Source organism: Penicillium hordei, assembly GCF_028827395.1.
Source record: "Penicillium hordei strain IBT 12815 chromosome Unknown utg000006l_segment0_segment0, whole genome shotgun sequence".
Taxonomy (NCBI): domain Eukaryota; kingdom Fungi; phylum Ascomycota; class Eurotiomycetes; order Eurotiales; family Aspergillaceae; genus Penicillium; species Penicillium hordei.
The window spans coordinates 1,504,090-1,525,373 of NW_026623147.1; the positions used below are offsets into that span (position 1 = coordinate 1,504,090).

At 50.0% G+C, this 21,284-nt stretch overlaps 7 protein-coding genes across 7 annotated transcripts; 5 read left to right on the forward strand and 2 right to left on the reverse strand.

The window, feature by feature from the left end:
- Positions 1 to 627: 627 nt before the first annotated feature.
- On the forward strand, positions 628 to 2,643 carry lcb2 (putative serine palmitoyltransferase 2; the record flags this gene model as incomplete). The annotated part of the gene is made up of 1 exon (XM_056902319.1): positions 628 to 2,643. The coding sequence occupies one exon, from the start codon at positions 628 to 630 to the stop codon at positions 2,641 to 2,643; it is 2,016 nt and encodes a 671-aa protein (XP_056747606.1).
- A 2,948-nt stretch (positions 2,644 to 5,591) lies between these two features.
- N7537_011266 (serine/threonine-protein phosphatase 2B catalytic subunit) lies at positions 5,592 to 7,393 on the forward strand (the record flags this gene model as incomplete). The annotated part of the gene is made up of 4 exons (XM_056902320.1): positions 5,592 to 5,709; positions 5,781 to 6,112; positions 6,162 to 6,419; positions 6,470 to 7,393. The coding sequence occupies 4 exons, from the start codon at positions 5,592 to 5,594 to the stop codon at positions 7,391 to 7,393; spliced, it is 1,632 nt and encodes a 543-aa protein (XP_056747607.1).
- A 1,330-nt stretch (positions 7,394 to 8,723) lies between these two features.
- On the reverse strand, positions 8,724 to 12,404 carry N7537_011267 (forkhead domain protein; the record flags this gene model as incomplete). Its single annotated transcript, XM_056902321.1, has 2 exons — positions 8,724 to 9,022; positions 9,200 to 12,404. 2 exons carry the CDS (start codon positions 12,402 to 12,404, stop codon positions 8,724 to 8,726), a joined length of 3,504 nt encoding a protein of 1,167 aa, XP_056747608.1.
- Positions 12,405 to 13,202: 798 nt separating this feature from the next.
- Positions 13,203 to 14,059, forward strand: N7537_011268 (uncharacterized protein; the record flags this gene model as incomplete). Its single annotated transcript, XM_056902322.1, has 2 exons — positions 13,203 to 13,689; positions 13,767 to 14,059. 2 exons carry the CDS (start codon positions 13,203 to 13,205, stop codon positions 14,057 to 14,059), a joined length of 780 nt encoding a protein of 259 aa, XP_056747609.1.
- Positions 14,060 to 14,579: 520 nt separating this feature from the next.
- Positions 14,580 to 15,824, reverse strand: N7537_011269 (cyclic nucleotide-binding domain-containing protein; the record flags this gene model as incomplete). Its single annotated transcript, XM_056902323.1, has 1 exon — positions 14,580 to 15,824. The coding sequence occupies one exon, from the start codon at positions 15,822 to 15,824 to the stop codon at positions 14,580 to 14,582; it is 1,245 nt and encodes a 414-aa protein (XP_056747610.1).
- Positions 15,825 to 17,230: 1,406 nt separating this feature from the next.
- Positions 17,231 to 19,029, forward strand: N7537_011270 (carbohydrate-binding module family 48 protein; the record flags this gene model as incomplete). The annotated part of the gene is made up of 3 exons (XM_056902324.1): positions 17,231 to 17,253; positions 17,354 to 17,486; positions 17,704 to 19,029. 3 exons carry the CDS (start codon positions 17,231 to 17,233, stop codon positions 19,027 to 19,029), a joined length of 1,482 nt encoding a protein of 493 aa, XP_056747611.1.
- A 673-nt stretch (positions 19,030 to 19,702) lies between these two features.
- N7537_011271 (ELL-associated factor) lies at positions 19,703 to 20,929 on the forward strand (the record flags this gene model as incomplete). Its single annotated transcript, XM_056902325.1, has 1 exon — positions 19,703 to 20,929. One exon carries the CDS (start codon positions 19,703 to 19,705, stop codon positions 20,927 to 20,929), a length of 1,227 nt encoding a protein of 408 aa, XP_056747612.1.
- Positions 20,930 to 21,284: the final 355 nt, after the last annotated feature.

A 21,284-nucleotide genomic window follows, 5' to 3' on the forward strand; every position in this document is an offset into this window, starting at 1 on the left:
ATTAATACCAGGAGGTCACTGCATAATGGGTTCTACGCAGCTTAGGGAAACACGGAGGTCCTCTTATTTACCTTCTCAGACTCTCCTTCTTCAACACTGTACTCGTTTCGGTGCTTCATTATTTCCGTTCGTAGTGCAACGGAGATTGGTCCGTTCGTCATCTGAACGTAGGGCTCTTTGCCCCTTCGTGTTCTTGCCCCCCATTCCACGTGCACGCGATCTCTTAAGCCCTTTTCGGAGTATTCGGCTCCCGCTTACTTCGAATCAACTTTGCCGTACGTCTCAATCTCTGTGGAACTTCTGAGCTGGCAGTTCCCGAGTCTGGTTTATTCGGGAACGGAGCATGGCTCAGGGGGGTCGCATTGATGCCTAGTTCAGAACGATCAACTAATTGGCTGCGCTTTCCAGATTGAACACATTGCCTGAGGTTGCTATTGACTCCGCCGACAACCGCTGAAGTCCCCAAGAACACAGCCTACTTAAACGCGTCAACTCCCAACTGCCTCCGGTAGTCCCTGCCTTATATCCTCAATTCGGACGCACCCAACTCAAAGCGCCCCTCGATCCGGACGTGAAAGAGAAAAAAAAAATTCCCGTGCCGAAACCTTAACGCTGTTTCCTCCTGCGATGCCTCGTCGATTTAGCAGCAACTCTTCGAACGACACCTCTACCAACCCGCCGTCCTTTTCACCTTCTTCGGGAAAGGGCGGTATCTCCACCAAGGCCCCCACGGTCAAGTCCAATCGCCTTTCTCAGTTATTTTCGGCCTCGCCAAAGTCAAAGACGGAAACTGTACAGAGTGGACATTCTCAACCTAGCAATTCTTCTCCGCCGATAAGTTTGGCATCACTGTCCCTACCAACGATCTCTCTATCTACAGCCACCGCGGATAATCACAACATGGACGAGCTGCCAACAACACTCTTCCAGCCTCCGACCCCTGAGGAGGCTCGTCGGCTGGCCAAGCAACATGCCCAGTTTGGTCCGATCGGTCATCCCAGCCACCGATACTCCAGTCGACACCCCGGTGGTGTTTTCCCAGAGCCGGTGATGGACGAGCCGCCGTATTATTACCTGCTCACCACCTATATCAGTTACCTAATCCTAATCGCTTTCGGGCATGTCCGTGATTTCTTTGGCAAGCGATTCCGCGAGGAACACTACCGTCATCTCAAGCCTCGCAATGGCTATGGCGCTCTCAACAGCGATTTCGACAACTTCTATGTGCGTCGTTTGAAATTGCGTATCAACGACTGCTTCGAGCGCCCCGTGACCGGTGTTCCCGGCCGCACAATCACTCTTATCGATCGCGGCACGGATGACCACAACCAGCACTTCTTCCTGACGGGTACCACTACCGACACCCTGAATTTGAGCTCGTACAACTACCTGGGTTTCGCTCAATCGGATGGCCCTTGTGCGGATATTGCGGAAGAATGCATCAAGAAGTACGGGATTTCAGCACCCAGCACCCGAGCGGAGTCCGGCACGCAGGATCTGCATGTCGAAGTAGAAGATCTGATTGCCAAGTTTGTAGGCAAAGAATCGTCTATGGTTTTCTCCATGGGCTTTGGCACCAACGCAACTGTCTTCCCCGCCTTGGTATCAAAGGGATGTCTTTTGATCTCAGATGAACTGAACCACGCCTCGATCCGTTTCGGCGCTCGTCTCTCTGGCGCCTCCATTGCTATGTTCAAGCACAATGACATGAAGGATTTGGAGCTGAGACTTCGAGAGGCTATCTCTCAGGGACAACCCCGCACTCACCGTCCCTGGAAGAAGATTCTGGTTGTGGTCGAGGGACTCTACTCTATGGAAGGTTCCATGTGCAACCTTCCTGGTCTTGTGCAGTTGAAGCGCCGGTACAAGTTCAACCTGTTCGTCGATGAGGCCCACTCCATTGGAGCCATTGGTCCCAAGGGACGTGGTGTTTGTGATTACTTCAGTATCGATACTTCCGAGGTGGATATCCTGATGGGAACACTTACAAAGTCATTCGGTGCCAACGGTGGCTACATTGCGGCAGACAAGGTGATGATCGACCAACTTCGTGCCACCAACCCCGGTGTCTACTTCGGCGAGTCTCCCGCACCTGCAGTGCTTTCCCAGATCTCTTCCGCTCTGCGCATCATCAATGGCGAGTTCGTTCCCGGCCAGGGCGAGGAGCGATTGCAGCGATTGGCTTTCAACTCGCGGTACCTTCGTCTCGGTTTGAAGCGTCTTGGCTTTATAGTGTATGGCCACGACGATTCACCAATCGTTCCACTCCTTCTCTTTAACCCGGCCAAGATGCCCGCATTCTCGCACGAGATGCTCCGGCGAAAGATCTCTGTCGTTGTTGTCGGTTACCCGGCCACTCCTCTGGTCTCGTCCCGTGCTCGTTTCTGTGTCTCTGCTGCCCACACCAAGGATGATCTTGACCGTGTGCTGACCGCTTGCGATGAGATTGGCAACGTCCTCCAGTTGAAATTTTCTACTGGCATCGCGGGTGGTGCACTGCCTGCTGCCGAACAGCCAGCTCCTCCACCAGAGCTGGAGAAGGAATGGCATCGCAAGCGCTCGGACAATGTTTCCCCTCCCCGCTGGCGCGTCGAGGATGTCATCCGACGCGGAGTCCAGGATGTCAAGAATCCCTTGTACTAGTACTATATTGGCTTCTTTCCCCTACCGGTTGACATGACGTTGTCTTGAGTTCTCTACACTTTGAGATGAGTCTTCGGTCGGGGCTCTTTTTCCACCCGCACGGTTGTTGCTGGTCACACTGTGCCGGGGTCTTAATTCCATGTGCCCCCTTGATCTTTGTCCTGAGTTTCTATGATTCTTGTGGTCTTTCGTCGGACTTTGGTCCTAAGGCAGATACATAAAAAGCAAGTGAACTTCCTCAGACTAGAGAGAACAGGGGGGACTTCGGGGGGGAAACGAAAAGAAACCAAAACGGTCATGAGTTATTCAAACAAGCAACGAATGAATATGCCCCGTTCCCTATGATCGTTCTATACTTGCTTCCTGTTTGCATCCATACAGTATTTCATGTTACTTTCTTTTTTACTGTTCTTATTCTTCTCAAGATATTGCCTAATACTGTTTCACCCATTCAATGCTCTCAATCCTCGCTGTATCTATCCGGCACAACCCTGCCAATAGATATCGAAAGTTGGGATGCTTGATGGGAAGATTGCCCCGATGTACAACATGTATCATTCTGCAGGGCAAAGGCAGGCTCCTTTTCGCTTCTTTTCCTCTTTTTGCTTTGATTCTAATTCTGCCCGTGCTCAACCTATCTTCCTTGTTGCAGCCCACCAAGGGGTTTTTTGTTTCAACCCCTAGGGTCTCGAGGTATTTATGGCATAGGACTTGATCATTGTGGATATGGATTGGAAATGGGACCACTGACTGGCTATGGTTATTTCCTCATAACACCTTTGCAAAATATGTTATCCCCCTGCCCTTGGCTACTCAGCATGTACTTGTCGGGTCTCTTTGTTTTGTTGGTAGGTGCATGGATTCGCTATCTGGGTTTGTGATGGGATTGTCGATATCTGTCTCTTTTATGTCTTTTTTGTTCGACTACTATGTTTATAATAGATGATTGAGATAGCTGTCAATATTCTTCGATTCTTCTGATCTTATTCGTATTCCACATTGTTCTTCAACAATAGCTTCCGGGGAACTATATCCGACTGATATTCAAGTTTGTATTGGGAAAGACAGGACAAGGGTGAAGGATACATAAAGACAAGCATTGCTAAAGCCAATGAGCTTTGCTATACATCTTAGCAAGTGAAGAGTTATCGTGTAAAACTTTTACACTGTGGACGAGCTTTTCTTTATAAGGACCCCTCTTTCCCTCTTTCCCACTCCAGCATCCTGTTTTACATCCAGATCTCAAATCATCAGCCATGACGGATCCTACGGTTGACAGATTACCGGTGGACGACCTCAACGACCAAAAAATTCTTATCTGGACCGAGCTCCAAGCCCCCAAGGATATGGACCACCCACACAGAATCCGTGCATGGCCAAGAAGCTCAGTTGATGTTGTGGCCACATTTCTGGTGGAATGCAGAGAGCGCTGAGTATAGGCATGTTGTGAAATATAGCGTGGATGGTAGTCCTACAATCGGCGGCAGAACCCTAATGGAGAGGCTTAGTGGTAATCTAGAAAAGGTAGGAGCTATAGGATGAAAGGAAGAGTTTGTTAATTTCACGTCGATTGGAGACCGGAAGTCTTATGGCCATATATGGTGACAATTATAAACATCTCATACACTTAGCCCTATAAATCTTCTGATCATAGGACATTCTATCGTACAAGGATCTACGTAATGGAATTAATTTGGTGTATACTGAAACTAGCGAGAGAGAGAAATAAGCCCCAAACACTAAATTTCATCAGCACTGTCTATACAGGCGTATATAAGAAAAGAAGGCAGCATTTTGGGCCCTTCGTGTGAAATTCTGAACAGTCACTGTACACCAGATTTGTCAATCTAGCCCTATAGATAATTTCTCCCCTTTTCTCATTGTCTTGTTATATCGAGACCAACTCGGCTACACCGGATTGGAAGCTCCATCGATTATTTGCGTTATTCTCGTTGTTATTCCACTTGGTCTGCTGGAAATATGAGTATCCCACTGTTGAGACCTCTTATTGGTCATAGGATCTGTCCCTAAATTTGTAGTAGATTAGTTCCTATCTTTCATCCAGTACAACTATCATCGTCCACAATAATACTACATTGTGCCTTTATGATCTCACCTACTAGATCGTAGATCTTAACAGGCTATAAGCCCGAGGAGCTCGTTATTAATCTGATCTAACGATCTATCAATTGCTACGTGCCAGTCCTTAAACAAAAGAGTGCATTCTAACTACTAAGTATAGAGAAGAAAGGAAAAGAGAGAAAGGAATCTCCGAGATGGGATCCTTTGTGGGATCCTCTCATAACTAATCAAATAAACGGATATAAACGCTGCTAAGGCGGAAACCTCTAGTAGAATCTACTTTCTACTCTCTAGATCGTTATATAACCTGTCACCTGCTTTGTCACATGTATGTTTGCTTTCTTTGTTTCTTTGTTCTACAGAATGCTACTAGTCCTAATCGGGAAAGAGAGTATGTTACGTGGGAGGCTCTACTATTAAACCCCAGAGATCTCCCACCTGCTCTCTCTTTCTCTTTCTTCGCTATCTTTGTTATTCTCGTTGGAATGCACTCTTTCTTCATTGATCGACCTGGCACCTCGGAATTAACAAATAATTCCAGGGGATCGAAATCAATTTCACCATGTTGTCTTTGATTGTTGTCTTTGATTGTTGTCTTTGATTGCTTTTTTAAACCTCTATTTTTAGTAACTCCAGGCCTAATATAGTTAGTTCATGCTATTGCCTTTTTTTCTTATTCGACAGTCAAAGATGATTTAGGCTGCAGACTGAACTGGGTCTAGCCAAGAGTTAAGAAGAGCCAAAGAGAATAAACACGAATGTCTTACAGCAAAATGCTCAGCGATGGATTTTCAACTCATGATCCCTCCAATATTCGTTTCTCTGATCTCCGAGCCCTCGTAACTTATTTTCAATAACCACTCCAGATGGATTGCAACCCCGTGCGTAGAGTGGCCGACCAGAAGCCGACCCCTGAAATCGATTTCTCATTGCACACAATGGAGGATGGCACACAAGTGTCGACCCTCGAACGAGTGGTAAAAGGTAACTCCACGAACAACCCGGTCGCTCTAACTTCACAGCCATGGAATAATTGATGAGAATGTGGAAGCTAGAGGTTCAAGCGCCGGCCCTGACCACCCCTTCGGATGAATCGTTTTGGTCCCTCGAAGACCCCTCAAAGCCGAACCTCCAGTTCCTCAAGCAGCACCTGTATCGGGAGGGCCGGCTCACTGAAGACCAGGCGCTTTGGATAATCAACGCCGGTAGTGAGATCCTGCGCTCGGAGCCAAATCTTCTGGAGATGGATGCCCCCGTAACAGTATGCGGCGATATCCACGGCCAGTACTACGACTTAATGAAGCTATTTGAGGTTGGCGGCGACCCTGCTGAGACGCGATACTTATTCTTGGGCGACTACGTTGATCGAGGTTACTTTAGCATTGAAGTACGTATAAGTTTTGGCTGATATAGGTAGTTTTAACAATCCTCTATAGTGTGTTCTGTATCTCTGGGCATTGAAGATCTGGTATCCGCATTCGTTTTGGCTGCTACGCGGGAACCACGAATGTAGTCACTTGACAGAATACTTTACCTTCAAGCTGGAGTGCAAGCACAAGTACAGCGAGCGTATATATAAGGCCTGCATGGAATCTTTCTGTTCTCTACCGCTAGCGGCGGTCATGAACAAGCAATTTCTCTGCGTCCACGGTGGTCTCAGCCCAGAGCTGCACACCCTCGAGGATATCATGGCGGTATGTAGCTATAAGTTGTGAAGGTCTTTATAGCCTCTAACAGTTGGTAGATCGACCGGTTCCGCGAACCCCCAACCCACGGTCTTATGTGTGACCTCCTCTGGGCCGATCCTTTGGAGGAATTCGGCCAAGAAAAGACAGGTGATTTTTTTATTCACAATAGCGTTCGCGGTTGCTCTTATTCCTTCTCCTATTCGGCCGTATGCGCATTCCTCGAGAAGAACAACCTACTTTCCATCATTCGGGCACACGAAGCTCAAGATGCCGGATACCGCATGTACAGGGAGACACGAACGACTGGCTTCCCTAGTGTCATGACCATTTTCAGCGCGCCCAACTACCTCGATAGGTATAACAACAAGGCCGCTATTCTCAAATACGAGAACAACGTAATGAATATCCGGCAATTCAACTGCACCCCGCACCCGTTCTGGCTGTCCAACTTTATGGACGTCTTCGCCTGGTCCTTACCGTTTGTCGGTGAGAAAATCACCGACATGCTGATCGCCATTCTCAACACCTGCTCGAAAGAAGAATTGGAGGAGGACAATACTCCTTCAACTGCTACGGCCAGTCCCGCCTCGCCTTCCTTACCCATAGATACCGATCCCACTGGCGAACCGGGCGAGATCAAGCAACGAGCTATCAGAAACAAGATTCTTGCAATCGGTCGTCTCTCCCGTGTCTTCAGGGTGCTCCGTGAACAATCTGAAGGTATCAGTGAGCTAAAAGCAGTAACCGCTGGCCGCCTGCCCCCCGGTACTCTCCTGCTGGGGGCTGAAGGCATTAAGCAAGCCATCCACAACTTTGAGGAGGCCCGAAAGGTCGACCTGCAGAACGAGCATCTGCCGCCTACCCACGAAGAAGTTACTAAGCGAAGCGAAAAGGATCGTCGCTCTGCTCTGGAGCGTGCTGAGCAGGAGGCTGCTAACGACGCCGAGTTGGCCACTGTTGCGCACAGAATTAGCCTGTAAGTGAGCAACGCTTGTGTGCTCGGTGATAAGTCTAACATCACAATAGGCCTGCGGGCTCATATCGCAACCATAATGTCACGTCGAGGGAAGCCTAAGGCCCTAGGTTTGGCTGACCATATTATGCAGCGATCTATGGCCTTTCCGCTTCCAGTGCACGCTTTGCCGTACAATGGGCCGAACTTTTATCTAGAGCGATATAAGACAGTGTCATTATTTTGTCGTTTCCGGATATGGATAATGTAGCAGCTAAAGGATCTAGCCCTCTTTGTAGATGCTTCAATATTCGCGATTCAAGTGCCTAGCCACATTTGGTTTTCTCGGGTATTTTACATTTCTATTCTCACACACAGGGATAAGATGCTGCCTCGCTGTACCTGACCCAAATAGGCTTCACTATGGCCTTGGCATTAGAGCTTGAGATGATTTCTGTATAAAATATGGAAGCCAATATCGAACATGTGTGTACCAGATACTGCCCACGTGTTGCAAGATGGAACTGTGCTCTCTCGTATATTTCAGGGCTCTACGGATGCTGTACTCGAAAGCATAGTCATGGGTCCAAATACTGGTTGAATATCACCTTCTCGTAAGGAGTTGAGACATGCGGCTATGAAGTTAACCCAGTCCCATTGTAGCTTGTATACATTGAGAAAATTGAGAACCGTCCTTGTGATTTTAGAGATAATTGGTATATAGAGGGCTTGGTCTTTGTTCTTTACTCATAAATTTTGGGTTTCATTGTACAAAGATACTGGATGTTGGACATATTAAGAATAAACGGCCGAATAATCTGAAGATTAGCTAGCTTGGTATGTAGAAAACGGCAGAGCTATTGATGAAGTAATACTACAATATCCGAGCCTGTGCTGGAGAATGAGTATCTAGTCCGGTCAATGTGAATGGTATTTCTATCATGCTGAGCTTTTACGCTTTTATATCAGGCGGTTGGGTCACGCCAGGATCAAAACAAAAAGAAAAAAGCAAGTCGAGATTATTCCCACAAGATGGGAGAAATCCCCCTGCATCCGACACAGTGGGCTATGAAGAGCCTAAAAAGAAGAGAACAGGGAAGTGAAAATTTAGATACGACAAAAAAAAAAGACAAGACGCAAGAAAACGCCTGTCGGCAAAAACAGAGGGATATCATTAAGATTCAAAGAATCCAGACATGTCGCAAAACAACAATTTGAAGAGGATAAATTGAATGGGGAAGAAAGGAAGAAAAGGAAGAAAAAAAAAAGGCAAAACCATAAGACTCGTATACTCGATAAGTCGTCAGGGGGAAACCATTCCCTCCACCAATATGTAAAATATCACGCCAGGAGGCCATTCACTCATCTTTCAGGCTTCCGACCAAATTGCGTAGCACATCCATGATGACGGCTTCGTCTTTTGGCTCGCCACCTGGGAAGGAGCTTTCTGGCGCATCGCCCAACACGCGTGCACGCGCACTCCGGAGAACTTCCCGGATGTAATTCTTGTCCTCGTAGTCTTCCATGAGAACAGCTTCAAAGTCATCGATTGCCTTGTTCGCCCGGTCAATGAACGAGGATGACTCTGGTGGCCCTGGTGCAGAGTTCTGCTGAACAGGGTGTTGCTGTTGTTGATGGTGAGAATGAGCCGGGACGCCTGGAGGCGGATGATGCTGATGCTGATGCTGATGTTGGTGTTGGTGTTGATGCTGCGGCTGGTGCTGGTGGTGAGGTAACGGATGTTGCTGCTGAGGAGGATGCGACAGCGGCTGCGACTGGGTTTGGACCGGTGGCTGGTGCTGATGCTGATGCTGGTGTTGGAACTGCGCTCCACCAGATGGAGGGTATGTCCGAGGCTGCGGATTGTTGTGGGGAGGTTGGGAGGATGGCGGCTTTTGTTGTGGATAAGGGGAATGGTGCTGAGGTGGCCCGTGAGGAGGCCGTGGGGTCTGCAACTGTTGCTGCTGGCCGCCTTGCGGAGCGGGGGCGGATGCGTAGGGTGAAGTGTAGGTTGAAGGGATGGTTGCTGCGAATGCAGCTGGGAGGTTGTTGCGGAGTTGACTGGGGATGGGGAAGGATGCAGCTGGATTGATAGGTGGAACTGGTGTTGGCGCTGGCGCTACTGCCGGTGCCGGTGCCGGTGCCGATGGTACTGGCACGGGTGCCTGTGTAGGTGCGGGTGTGGGTGCAGACGTAGGCATAGGAGCCGGAGTAGGTGTTGGTGCTGGCGACGGGATAGGAGCAGAGACAGGGGCAGATGTGGGCGCCGGCGGAGGTGCCGGTGCCGGTGTCGCAGCCTGGGGCGGGGGTGGAGCAGGAGCAGGAGCAGGAGCTTGAACCGGCGGAGTAGGAGGAGGAGCGCTGGGCATAGGAACAGGGGCCTTCGATGGAGGTGGGTAGGGACTGGATTGGGGTGGATGCCCTCCCACATTAACAGAGGCCGGGAAAGGAGCAGGCGGTATGGAAGGGAATTGGAAATGCTGTGGCGGATTTGGCACCGGTGGTGGGCCCTGAGGTGGTGCATACGAGTGGGACATCTGAGGCATGTACTGCTGGGGAGCAGGCGGAGGAGGGTGGGAAACCTGCGGCGGCGGCGAAGGACGTCGTTTCTTCTCCTTCTCAACCGACGCGCCAGGAATGAGCTGCCATGACCAACCCTTGCCATCTCGTTCTGCGTGCATGAACAAATGACCGTTGCCGTTCAGGTTGTGTCGTACACTAGATGTCCAGCCCTCAGTCTCACACTTGAAGCGGAAATATGGATACTTCAGTTTTAGCGCACGATAGATCTGCTTCAACGTCATTGGCGTGCCAGCTTCCGTCAGAGCATCAAAGATGAGAACGGCGTAGTTGTACGGCGGTTTTGCCAGATCCTCGGCATTGTAAGCAGACTCCGGAGGATAGTTGGGAGATGGTGACCGTGACGGTTTGCGCTTTTTGACCGGTGGGGGCTTGACATATTCTTGCGGGGGCTCCACAGACATCTGGCCGCCTTCCGTTGAGGGAAGGGGAGAATCCATTGGTGTGCCATCCGGCTTCTTTCTCTTGGTGTACTTCCGCTTCTCGGATGGTTTGTTTGTTGGTGACTCAGGAACAACAGATTCTTTGGCAACTGTCTTCCCGGCCTTGGGCACTTTGAGTGGAGGTGGTGTGATACCTCCGTTGGCCTCGCGCTTGGCAGCAATTTTCTGCTCCCGAGCAAGCTCAGCCCGCTCGCGCTTAGACATGATTCCATCCTTGGGAGGGCGTCCTGGTCCCCGGCGGCGAGCTGGCTGTGAATCGTTATCCCCAGTCTCGATAGAATCCATTGCTTGAGATGATTTGGAATCCTTTGTCTTGAGGATGATCTTCTTTGAAGGTTCCCTGCTCTCGCCGCTGTCACTCCCAAGTCTCTCAGATTCATCGACGTCGTCGTCCATTTCCATTGAAGCACGGGCATCTTTCTCCTCTTCTTCCTCCTCGTCGTTCTTTTCTGCCATTTTTTCTTCCATCCGGTCCGCTCCAGTTTCGCCAATGGGGACGTCTGGTAGCAAAAAGCGGATACGCACGCCTCCAATTTGGATGTAGTCGCCGCTGTGTAACGGGCGAACTTGCCCCGGTGATAGCCAATCAGCCCCAATGAACGCTCCGTTGCGTCCCATTACTTCCATCTCAAACAAGTTACGATCAAAATTGTATGAGATCCGGACATGCCTCCGAGAAATCCCTCGATGGCCTGCGGCACTGCCGTCAACGGTCGTTGGGGGGTGAATTGGGATGGTGGGACAAGAATCAGGGGAGGGGAGCAAAGCCAGCGCATCAACGGGCTTTGCATCCCCGTTTCCATCTTGCAAAGATTGCATCGCCAGCGCATTGTAGTCGGTTGTCGATTGTAGCTGAGCCGGGTTTGCATGCAATGGTACAACAGCGTCGTCAAAGGAGGATTTTGAGGATCGTCGGCTCATGTTCATGTTGTTCGGAAGGTGCGGAGGTATATCTGGATCAAAGCCCATAATACCTCCCCGATCACTGACAACACTGCCCATCATGGCAGCGCTTTCCTCCCGCTTCATACGGTTCGGGGTGTGGGATGTGTTTCCTCCACTTGAACTCTTCGCCCGAGTGCTTCGCACGGCCTGCCGGTACTGGAACTCTCGGTGATGGGCGGCGCGAGCGGCGCGCACGTCTCGTCCTAGGATGAATGAGTAGGTATTGACGTAAAAATGCCCATCATCAAACTCCAACTTGGCAAACGCTTGGATCTTAGGTTCCGATCCAGCAATTGAAGCCGCCATATCTTGATACCCCAGGGCTGACAGATCTGCGTTTTGCGAAAGAAAGGCGGCTGTGAGCAGCTCGTTTTGGTGGAGAGCTTCAAACGTATTTTTCGGGGCGGCCGAAAAGTCCAAGGGTGGAAGGAGCGAGGGCTGGTCGGTGCTCAATTTCGGATTCATGGGGTCGGACAAGGTCCCCATGGCATCGGAGTTGAATCCTGTATGGTCCATATCCTGGTGTGCAGAATTCGTTCCCATAAGCTCGTCACCTAAAGCTTTCCCGTTCAGCAAGTCTTGAATCTCGCGAGATATTGAGGCAGTGTCTCGATGCAAGCTCGGGTCGATAGGCGCAGAGTTTTGGTTAGCCATATCAAATGACTGAGAGATTGAGTTGTCCATCTTGATATCCATGTGAATATCCTGGTCCTCATCCTGTTGTGCAGGTTGTATCGTGGTAGGGGTAGAGTTTGCGGCTGATTGATTTCCAAGAAGCTGCGCTAGGAGCGCACTTGCGGCGTTTTGCGTGTTTGCATCTTGCTGATGTTGCGCAGCTGAAAAGTCGTGGCTGTCTGAGCATTCGGTTTTGATTGCGACGTCCGGGGCGGGCATCCCGTTGGGAGTTGACGGGGCAGAATTATTCTGCATGGCGCGAATTGCGGAGTCGTCTCGAGGATTGGAAGGGGAGTCGCTGTCTGGTGAGCAGCCATAGTCGTACAGGGGGCTATCAGGGCCTGGGTCAGGCGGTCGATGGCCCACGGCTGGCGCAGTCATGGTCTGCGACGACATGACAGGCTGATGCTGGGGAAGGGAGAGGAATGAAGTTCCAACCAGAAGGGAAGTTCTCAACTTGGGACCGGGCGGTGAGCGATGGCCGAGTTGGTCGCTGCAGATGGCTGTAGTCACCGCTGAGCCATGTTTTTTTTTTTTTTTTTCCGTTGTTCTTTTTCTTTAGTTCTCGATATCGTTGACTTGAGACGAATTCACCAATAAATATCAAATACTATGTATGAATCTGGAAAGGTTTACGGTTGAAGAAATGAAAAAGCGCCGACAATCCTCTTCCGGGACAAATTTTTCTTCCCGCCCCGCCCAAATCCATATTCTCTCCGACCTGATCCACCTACATGGACTGCCCGCAACTGGTTCCTCACCGATTTTGTTGATCAAAAAGCCTAGATCTATATATTGGGTGACAATGGATGAGTCCATGCCATTAACCTCTTTTTCCTCTGATCTCACATTACCTCGTTTATTGTCTACATGTAGAGTGGAGTCGATGATATTCGGTGGCTTGCCTCCCGTTGAGATGAGGGGAAACCGTGATGGTTGTATGTACTCCGTACTTTAGACGACAATTCCTATTGAGCCCGTATGCAAGGGATGTATAACATATAACATACTACATATTCTGGGGAAGCGGAGTATACACAAAAACCAATTAGCCTGTTGTTTATACCTGGGATCATCTTATCGATAAAAGCCTTTACTCTACCTCTACCTCTTTCTACTTCTACTTCTACCTATACCTTCACCTTACCTTCACCTACCTTCATACTCGCCTTCACCTAGCAACGCAAGAATAAAATGGCCCCAAAATTCAAAAAACCTGACCCAAAACCTCAACCAAAGACCACAACTCCTAACTGGCCTCCCCTCCGCCCCCTCCTCCCCGCCGCCGATCTAACCTTGACCCCCCTCCTCACCGACCAAATCTACCTAATCCGCAACTTCCTCCCAGGCACCCTCTGCAAAACCTACGCCTCATTCCTCGCCTCGCTACCACTAACAACAACACCGGGAACCCCAAAGAAAGACGAGGCATTACGCGTCAACGACCGGTTCCAGATCGACGATGCGCGGTTTGCGGAGATGCTGTGGAGCACAACGGCTTTAAAGGAGCTTGTCACGACGCGCTTCGAAGAAGACGAGTACGGGTACGACCAGCACGCCGAGGAAGATGATAGTGCCCTCGCTGAACGCGCACGTCAACTCTGGGGCGGGGAGCCGTTGGGGTTGAATCCTAATATTCGCATTTATCGATACTCTGCAGGACAGTTTTTCGGACAACATTGTAAGCTTTTTCGTCTTGGATTATATAATCACTTCTATACAACTAAGGCAGATTAATCTAATACATTGCAATCGCAGACGACGATGCCAATAATATAACCCTCCCCCCACCGAACTCGCGCTCAAAAGCAACACCCGCACGCACCACCTGGACTCTACTGGTCTACCTGACATCCTGCACAGGCGGCGAAACAATCTTCTACCCGGAGTCTACGCGTGCGAATCGCAATCCGGAGCCGATAGCTGTTGCGCCGGAGGCTGGGATGGCGCTGTTGCACCGACATGGAGATCATTGTATGATACATGAGGGGGCTGAGGTTACCGGGGGAGAAAAGTGGGTTTTGAGGAGTGACTTGGTTGTTCCGAGGTGATATACTGGTGTTGATATTGCATTTGGGGAGTTCCAAGCTTGTAGATTGGCATGGGGAACATAGCATAATCGTAGTGGGCGGGTTCCTACACGACTTCGACTTGGAATCCTTGGGGGGGGGGGGGGGGCATATAGACATTGTATATGGGAGTCTGGGGAAATCAAACACAAGTTCTAATCATTCTGCTGGATTATACCTAAGTATTGGAGGGTACAATTGGAGTGGATAACGCAGTAGCAGAAGGAAAATATGGACAAGGACGACAGTAGGTCCCTGTCACAGACGGCACGCATAAGAGAAACAGTTGTAGATACAAGTCAAATAATCGTAAAGAGTGGAAAGTTTGCTGGGAACGAGGAGATGGGACACAAATAATGAACATAGAAGAAAAAAAAAGTGTAGATCATCGGTTATTGGGATAGCAGGTGAATGACAGATGGTGGATAGCTGGACCTCGCCCATGAAAAGATCTAATTTCCTGGCGCAAAAACCCCCAAGATTCAATTTCATTGTAATCATATCAAATTGGTTTGGAAACAGGAGACTTCTCCGCGTCCAGTTCATACTCAGCCCCTCTCATCATCCCTTCCACGGGACCGAGAAGACGCTTGAATCCGTCCCGACCCAACCGCGCCACCTTCACATCCGTCTTGGTGGTGATGCTCGCCTGACGTGGCTTGTCGTCCAGCAAAGCAAGCTCGCCGAAGTAATCACCTCGGCGATAGTTCTTGACGGGGCCAGAAACACCGTTCTTGGTAGCCTCAGCTTCACCTGACTCCAAAAGATAGAAAGCATCTCCGGGATCGCCTTCGTGGATGATGGTGGAATTAGCCGGGTACTTGATGGTGTCCAGAGCATCGGCGATCTTCGAGCGCTCGTATGGCTTCAGAGAAGAAAGCAGTGGGACTTCCTCCAGGAAAGCCTCGTACATACGACGGCGTTGGAATGCCGAGTCCATTAGGATGCGGCGGAAGGTGATGCGATCAAGAGCCCACAGTGTGCTCTTTGGCTCGGTGGAGATCACCGTCGCAGCACGTGGGGCATTGTACATCAGAGCCAGCTCGCCGAACGATCCTCCGGGTCCAGTGCTGGCAACCTTGTGGCCCAGGCCATCAGGACCAGGCTGCACGGCGCCGGAGGGGTGAATATAGACGTCAAAGTTTCCCTTCTCCACGATGTAGAAGTAATCACCGGCGTCACCTTGGGAAATGACCTTGATGTCCTTCGCAGGGATGGGCTTCTCAACGAGAGCATTTAGGACGGTCAAGAATTGATCATCATCGAGGTGGGAGAAGAGGAAGTTGCTACTGACGGCGCTCTTAAGCCGGGAGACCTGCTCTTCGGTCTTTGGGTGGTGAGGAGGCGACCAGCTATCCGAACCAGCTTCAGTAGGATTTAAAGATTCCGCTGAGACAGATGTCCGCCGACCAAGCGCGTAGTTGCTAGGGAATCCTTGCTGTGCGGATCGTTCCGGGAGAGGGGCCAGCTCCCCCTCCTGCTCGTCCTCCTCCCCCGCATTATCCTGGAAGGGACTCCGGCTGAACAATGATCCTCCCGCTTGTGATCCTCCCTCAGCGAATGCAGTACCTCCAAACAAAGCGGTGCCCGGCGGTGCAGCATTTGAGCTGGACTGTCGGAAAGTCAGGTTGGTTGGTGACGTCACCTCGAACTCGTCGTCCTCGGAAATTTTTTGGATGCCAGCAGATTTGTTACCGGCTCTGGTGTCGATGACCGGGGTCAAACCTGGAGCAAAGTTCTGTGCCATGAGGGCGTTGGGGGGGTTGAGGGCCGAGGAGGCCACAACTCCGGGGTTGAAGGTGGGATGGATGTGGAACGAAACAGAGATGATATCTGTGGATATTAGAAGGGGTTGAATTAAAGAGATTGAGTGGGAAGAGGATGGAATGTAGAAATGTTGCAAATGTAGCAAATGTAGAAAATGTAGGTTAAAAAAAAAGGTAAGAGGTTGAAGAGGTAGAAAAGGTAGAGTAATATGGAAGCAACGGAGGGGCAGACAGTGGGGGATTATTGGTTGGAGTCTAATTTGTAGGGATACTGCATGACCCCGTCTCTCTCTCTTTTCTTTTTTTTTTTTCTTTTTATTTCTTTTTTTTCCTTCCCTCCATGTCTCGGAAAGTAAAATGAAATATTGCAAATGAAAAAAGGAGCAGATGAAAGTAAGTGAATGGAAGTGAAAGCAAGTGAAACCGGGAAATTACCTGCTAAAAGGAAGCTCAGTCCGGGAGCTTTACAGCTTTATAGCTTTATCAAAAAGTGAAGACAAGAGGTGGGAAATACTTGAGAATTGGAATTGGAAAGATGAGGGGTAGAAGACACACTAAAGTTGGTCTGAGCTTCGTCGATCATTGGTGCTTCAAATTCACTACGTACATCATACTATGTTATAAACTAGTTATGTACTACTTTGTATATGTGGAGAGTACTATGATCGGCATGACTCACTCCCGTAAAGTAGATGTAACTATAGTAACTCGTTATAATAACTTCAATACTAACTGTAAGACTATAAGATTGAGAAAAAAAACGCCAAAGCTTGAAGTCCTTCCAGGCGTCTTCTAGAATTGCATATTCGCCACTAAAGTGGCAACCTCGGGAACCTTGGGAAGTTCCCGGGTCACATATGTCATGGACTCGCCGTTTTCAAATGTCACCTTATAATTTTCTCGGGTGGAGAAAATACTGAACCGCAAAATCGTGGAAACTTTAAAGGATTTAGATGTTCTACAACAGTTGGATATCTAGCCCTGGGGAATGTCAATTGTGATAATATCATCCGTTTAATATTACTATGTACTATACCATAAAGAGTAAGCTAGAGTCATGTAAGCTAGATAATAAGCCCTGAAGCCCTGGAGTAGACCAGATAACCCTAAAGCTCATGGCGTCATACAAACGGAAGGTCTAGAGCGGGCGCATAGACCCGACCACAGCCACGGTTCGCCCCCCAGCCCCTTGATATATGGATATCTCCAGGCCTTCCACATTGGGATATGCATGAGATTCAGAAAATTATATAGGCGCTAAGTCCTCTCCAGGGTCAGGTACTGGTCTGTGTCACCCCCCACCAATTTAGTCCCAATGCACTAGAGCCCCTCTCTTTTCCCTGTCTTCCCCCAACTATTTCTGTTTCCAATTTTTCACTCTATCAAGATGGGGACTTTTACATTTCAATGGTGAGTCAAACTTCCCCACATGACCCCCTTAGCGAGAGATATCAGTTTCTCGGCATTGCTCGACATTCTCGTGGTACAATGCTAAAACGGTTACTTGCAGGCCTTACAATGCGAGCGAGGTGTTCGTTACAGGCAATTTCGATGATTGGGGTAAGACGGTGAAACTGGACCGTGTGGGCGACATATTTATCAAGGAAGTGACTATATCTCCCGTACAAAAAGTCCACTACAAGGTATGGCGCTCACTTTTTTTTTTTTTTTTTTTTCTCGCACCTTCACTTCTCATCTTTGCCCTTCCCCTCTGTAGATTGGATGGCGGTGAGCCTTAGGCAACAGGGTCACTTCCACTGACGTCACCTATGCCGCTTTCCCCCATTTATAAAGTCGCAATCCCGCAATCCCAAGGTTCCAACATTCCAAGATTCCTCGCTGACCGGGAAAAAAAAAAAGTTTGTTGTCGACGGTATTTGGACAACGGATCCTAACGTACGTGAAGAAGACGACGGACATAGCAACATCAATAACGTGCTTCTACCTGAAGAGATCAAGGACTCTGACTTCGCCTCCACTATGTCTGGCGTGACCCCTGATTCGACAACCGCGGCTCTCGCTGCCAACATTCCTAAGGAGCCCAATGGGGATTTACCTGGTAGCTTCCCAGAGACTCCGGGACAGGAATCCGAACAGGCCTTTTCCGTGGATCCCATCCCAGCTTCGGGAGGTTATGGCAACCCCGTCAGCCTGAACCCGGGCGACAAAGTTCCTCATCATAGCACCATCCATAATAACACTGTTGACTCCGCTGTCACCTTGGACAAAGAGTCATATGAGAAGGGCCAAACTCTCCCTACTGGCGCTGGGAACAGTAACCCTGGCGATCTTCCATATACCCTCCCCCCAATCACGAACAACATGATTCCCGAGTCCAGCCTTCCGATCGGTGGACCCGCGCAACGCGCCGCAGCCAGTGAGTCCGAGCCGGTTTATACCGGAGGTCCAGCTCAGCAGGCAGCGATGACCGATCCAGGATACCACATCCAGTCCGCCGGCCCCGACTCGACCACGGCAGCACTGGCTGCTGGTGTGCCACTGGAGTCAAAGGGCAAGCAGACCAACGGCGACAAGCCCGTCGAGGAGGTCCCTCAGGTGGTGAAGGACTCGTTGGCCGAGGCCCACAAGGACCCGGAGGCTGCTGCCAACCAGGAAGCAGTAGACGAGAAGCATGCTATCGAGGAGGAACTGCACAAGAAGATCCCCGTTGAAGAGGCCGCCGGTGCTCCGGCGCCTACCGTCACTGCGGCCACCAAGGCCGTTGCGCCCCATCTCACTGTTGCTAGTGGTGGGGACTCGGCAGATGTGTCGCCGCTTTCGACCCCTCCGCTGGACCGCAGCTTTGCTGCTGCTACTCCATCTTCCGCGCTGAAGAATGCCGAGTCCAGTGGGCCCACTGTCACAACTGGCCCTGAGACTACTTCGACTGTTGAAACCTCGACTCCCGAAACCACGGCTCCCACGACTGCGCAGCCTACAAGTCCTAGTGCTGCTACAGGAGTTGAGTCTGCTCATACACCTACTACTCCGGCTGCAAAGCCCGCAAGTCCCACGGTGGCGACTGGAGCCGAGCCTACTCAAGCTCCTGCTACTTCGACCGCAAAGACCACCGAGCCATCCCCCAAACAATCCCAGAGCACTGAAGGTACTTCTACCATTGGTGACAAGAAGAAGAAGCACCGCCTGAGTGGCTTTTTCGGAAAGCTCAAGGAGAAGCTTAAATAAACGACTCGGAAATGTCAAATTCCCGAGATTGGAATCTGTTCTTTGATCCCAGTCATACTGGGTGGTATAATCTTGGCTGTAACTAACAGCTGACAGATATCCCATGCTTTGTTTTTTTTCCTCTGATGCCTTGCATTCTTTGTTTCTGGATACCTCCTCTTGCCCTGCTTTACTGCATTGTATTTCTGCAAGCCGCTTTTTTGTTTATGTCTCGATTAGTAATTATCGTCTAATGGAAGTACCTTGATTTTATGAGTTCTATAATTGTTTATATCTCACTCCGTACTTTATGCCTTATCATCTAAGCCGAAGTCGGAGCCGCAGCCCTCGCTGCGTAAAATGCAGTACAGAACTCGGAGTATAAGCAGGTTGATTTCCACAAACATGAAACATATGAAATTTGAGATCAATAGATCCAATCTCAAGTAGAATCTTAGAATCTTAGAAACTAAGACACTAAGAAAGTAGGCGGTTAAGGATCCAAGCAATCTATACTAATCCCCTTTGTATGAGTGGGGAGAAGACCGTTTCCCAATTCAGCTCTTCTCCACCTCAACCTTTCCCCGACTTTGGGGACTTCCAATCTTCTGTTCCCTTTTCCCTCTCCATCTCCCTTCTTTGCATTATACAGACTTTAATTCTGGGGGTCTCTTCACTTCCCGTGAGCGCAAATATGGCTACCCCCACATTGTCCGCCATGATCGACCCGACAAAGCAGGCCGAATACCCAATTGTGCTGGGGGAAAGGCTCGCTCGAAACCCCAACACGAGTCGACTGATCAACATCAACTACAACCACAAATCCAAGTCCGCCACCTCACAACAACGTTCCACCATCACCCACTCCCGATCGGCCGACCTCTATGACCTCGCCGTTACTGATAAGGCCCCGAATGCCGATCAAACATTGACCTATTCATACAAAGGCAGCGAGGACCCGTCAGGCGACCGAGGTCTGGTGCTGATCTTCGACCCGGAGCGGAAAGTCTTCGTTCTGGAGCCGGTCTCGACAACCTTGAACTTTAATCTACGGTCGGCTCCAGGAAAGACGGAAAAGCAGGTCCGCGAGCAATACGAACAACTGCAGATCAAGGAAGAGGATGAACCAGCAACCTCGGGAGAAGACCGGCACGGAGGGAGTGCCAGCGAGGACGAGGGGCCGGCTGACGATAACAATCCTTACGACTTCCGACATTTCCTCCCGAAGAATCGCCGGGAGGATGACAAGCCACCCTCAGGCCACAGCACCCCAGAACCTGCCACCAGCAGGGCCAGCACACCCTTGATACCGGCTACCAGGCCTACACCTAGACCTGCACCACCTCGACCCAAAACACAATCACAAACACAAGCGAACCCACTGCGACAGAAGAAACCGCCAACAAAAGCATCAGCCAAAGCACACGCGCCCGCCCCCGCACCCGCGAAGCCAGCCGAGCCTGTCAGCTATGCTGACCTGCCTGAGCATGAGGACTCTCGCTCGTCGCCGTCCGATGCAGGCACGGGATCGCAACAAGCTGGACAATCTCCAGGCTCGAACATCATTGTTGATGGAGATCTCATCATTGATATGGGATCTCCACCTCCGCGTCCCTTCGTGGACCGGACTTACTTCTCGTCCAATAATACCCCAGCAGACGACGATGGGGATGAAGACGTTGGGGAGTTTAGTCTACCCTCCCCGGTTGGCAATACAGCTCCACCTACTTCTTCGGTCCATACAGGTGCGGCTACTCAAGAGGACGAAGTGGAAGATGATGATGCTTTAGCGGCGGAGATGGAGGCCGCGTTTGAACAAAGTGCTCGTGAAGAGGAAGCTCGGAGCCACCAGTACAGTCAGCCCACGGCCAGGCAGTATGTTCCCAGTGATGATGAGAGTGAAGTCAGTGAGGAGGAGTAAATGTCTATTTGGCCCTTTTTTTTGTCTATTGCATCTATCAGCGTGGCGCCAGGACGGACTTTGATTCCAAAGTACTAGATACCAATTGTAATTGTTTAGGGATTGTTTCAAGTGTAATTGCATAGCGATGACCAATGAAATTTACATGAGAATCTATTAAACTTGTACTCCTCCAATGGACATAATGTAATAGCTACATATGTATTTCATTGTCATTCATACTGGCATCTCTTACATTGAAGCGGATAAATAGTTCCACTCGGAAAAGCCTTTTTCCGACCAAAAGCTTCCCTTGTCGACTGCGTCAATACGGAGGGAGATCCTCGCCGCCTTGCAGGATATCTGATAGTGCTCA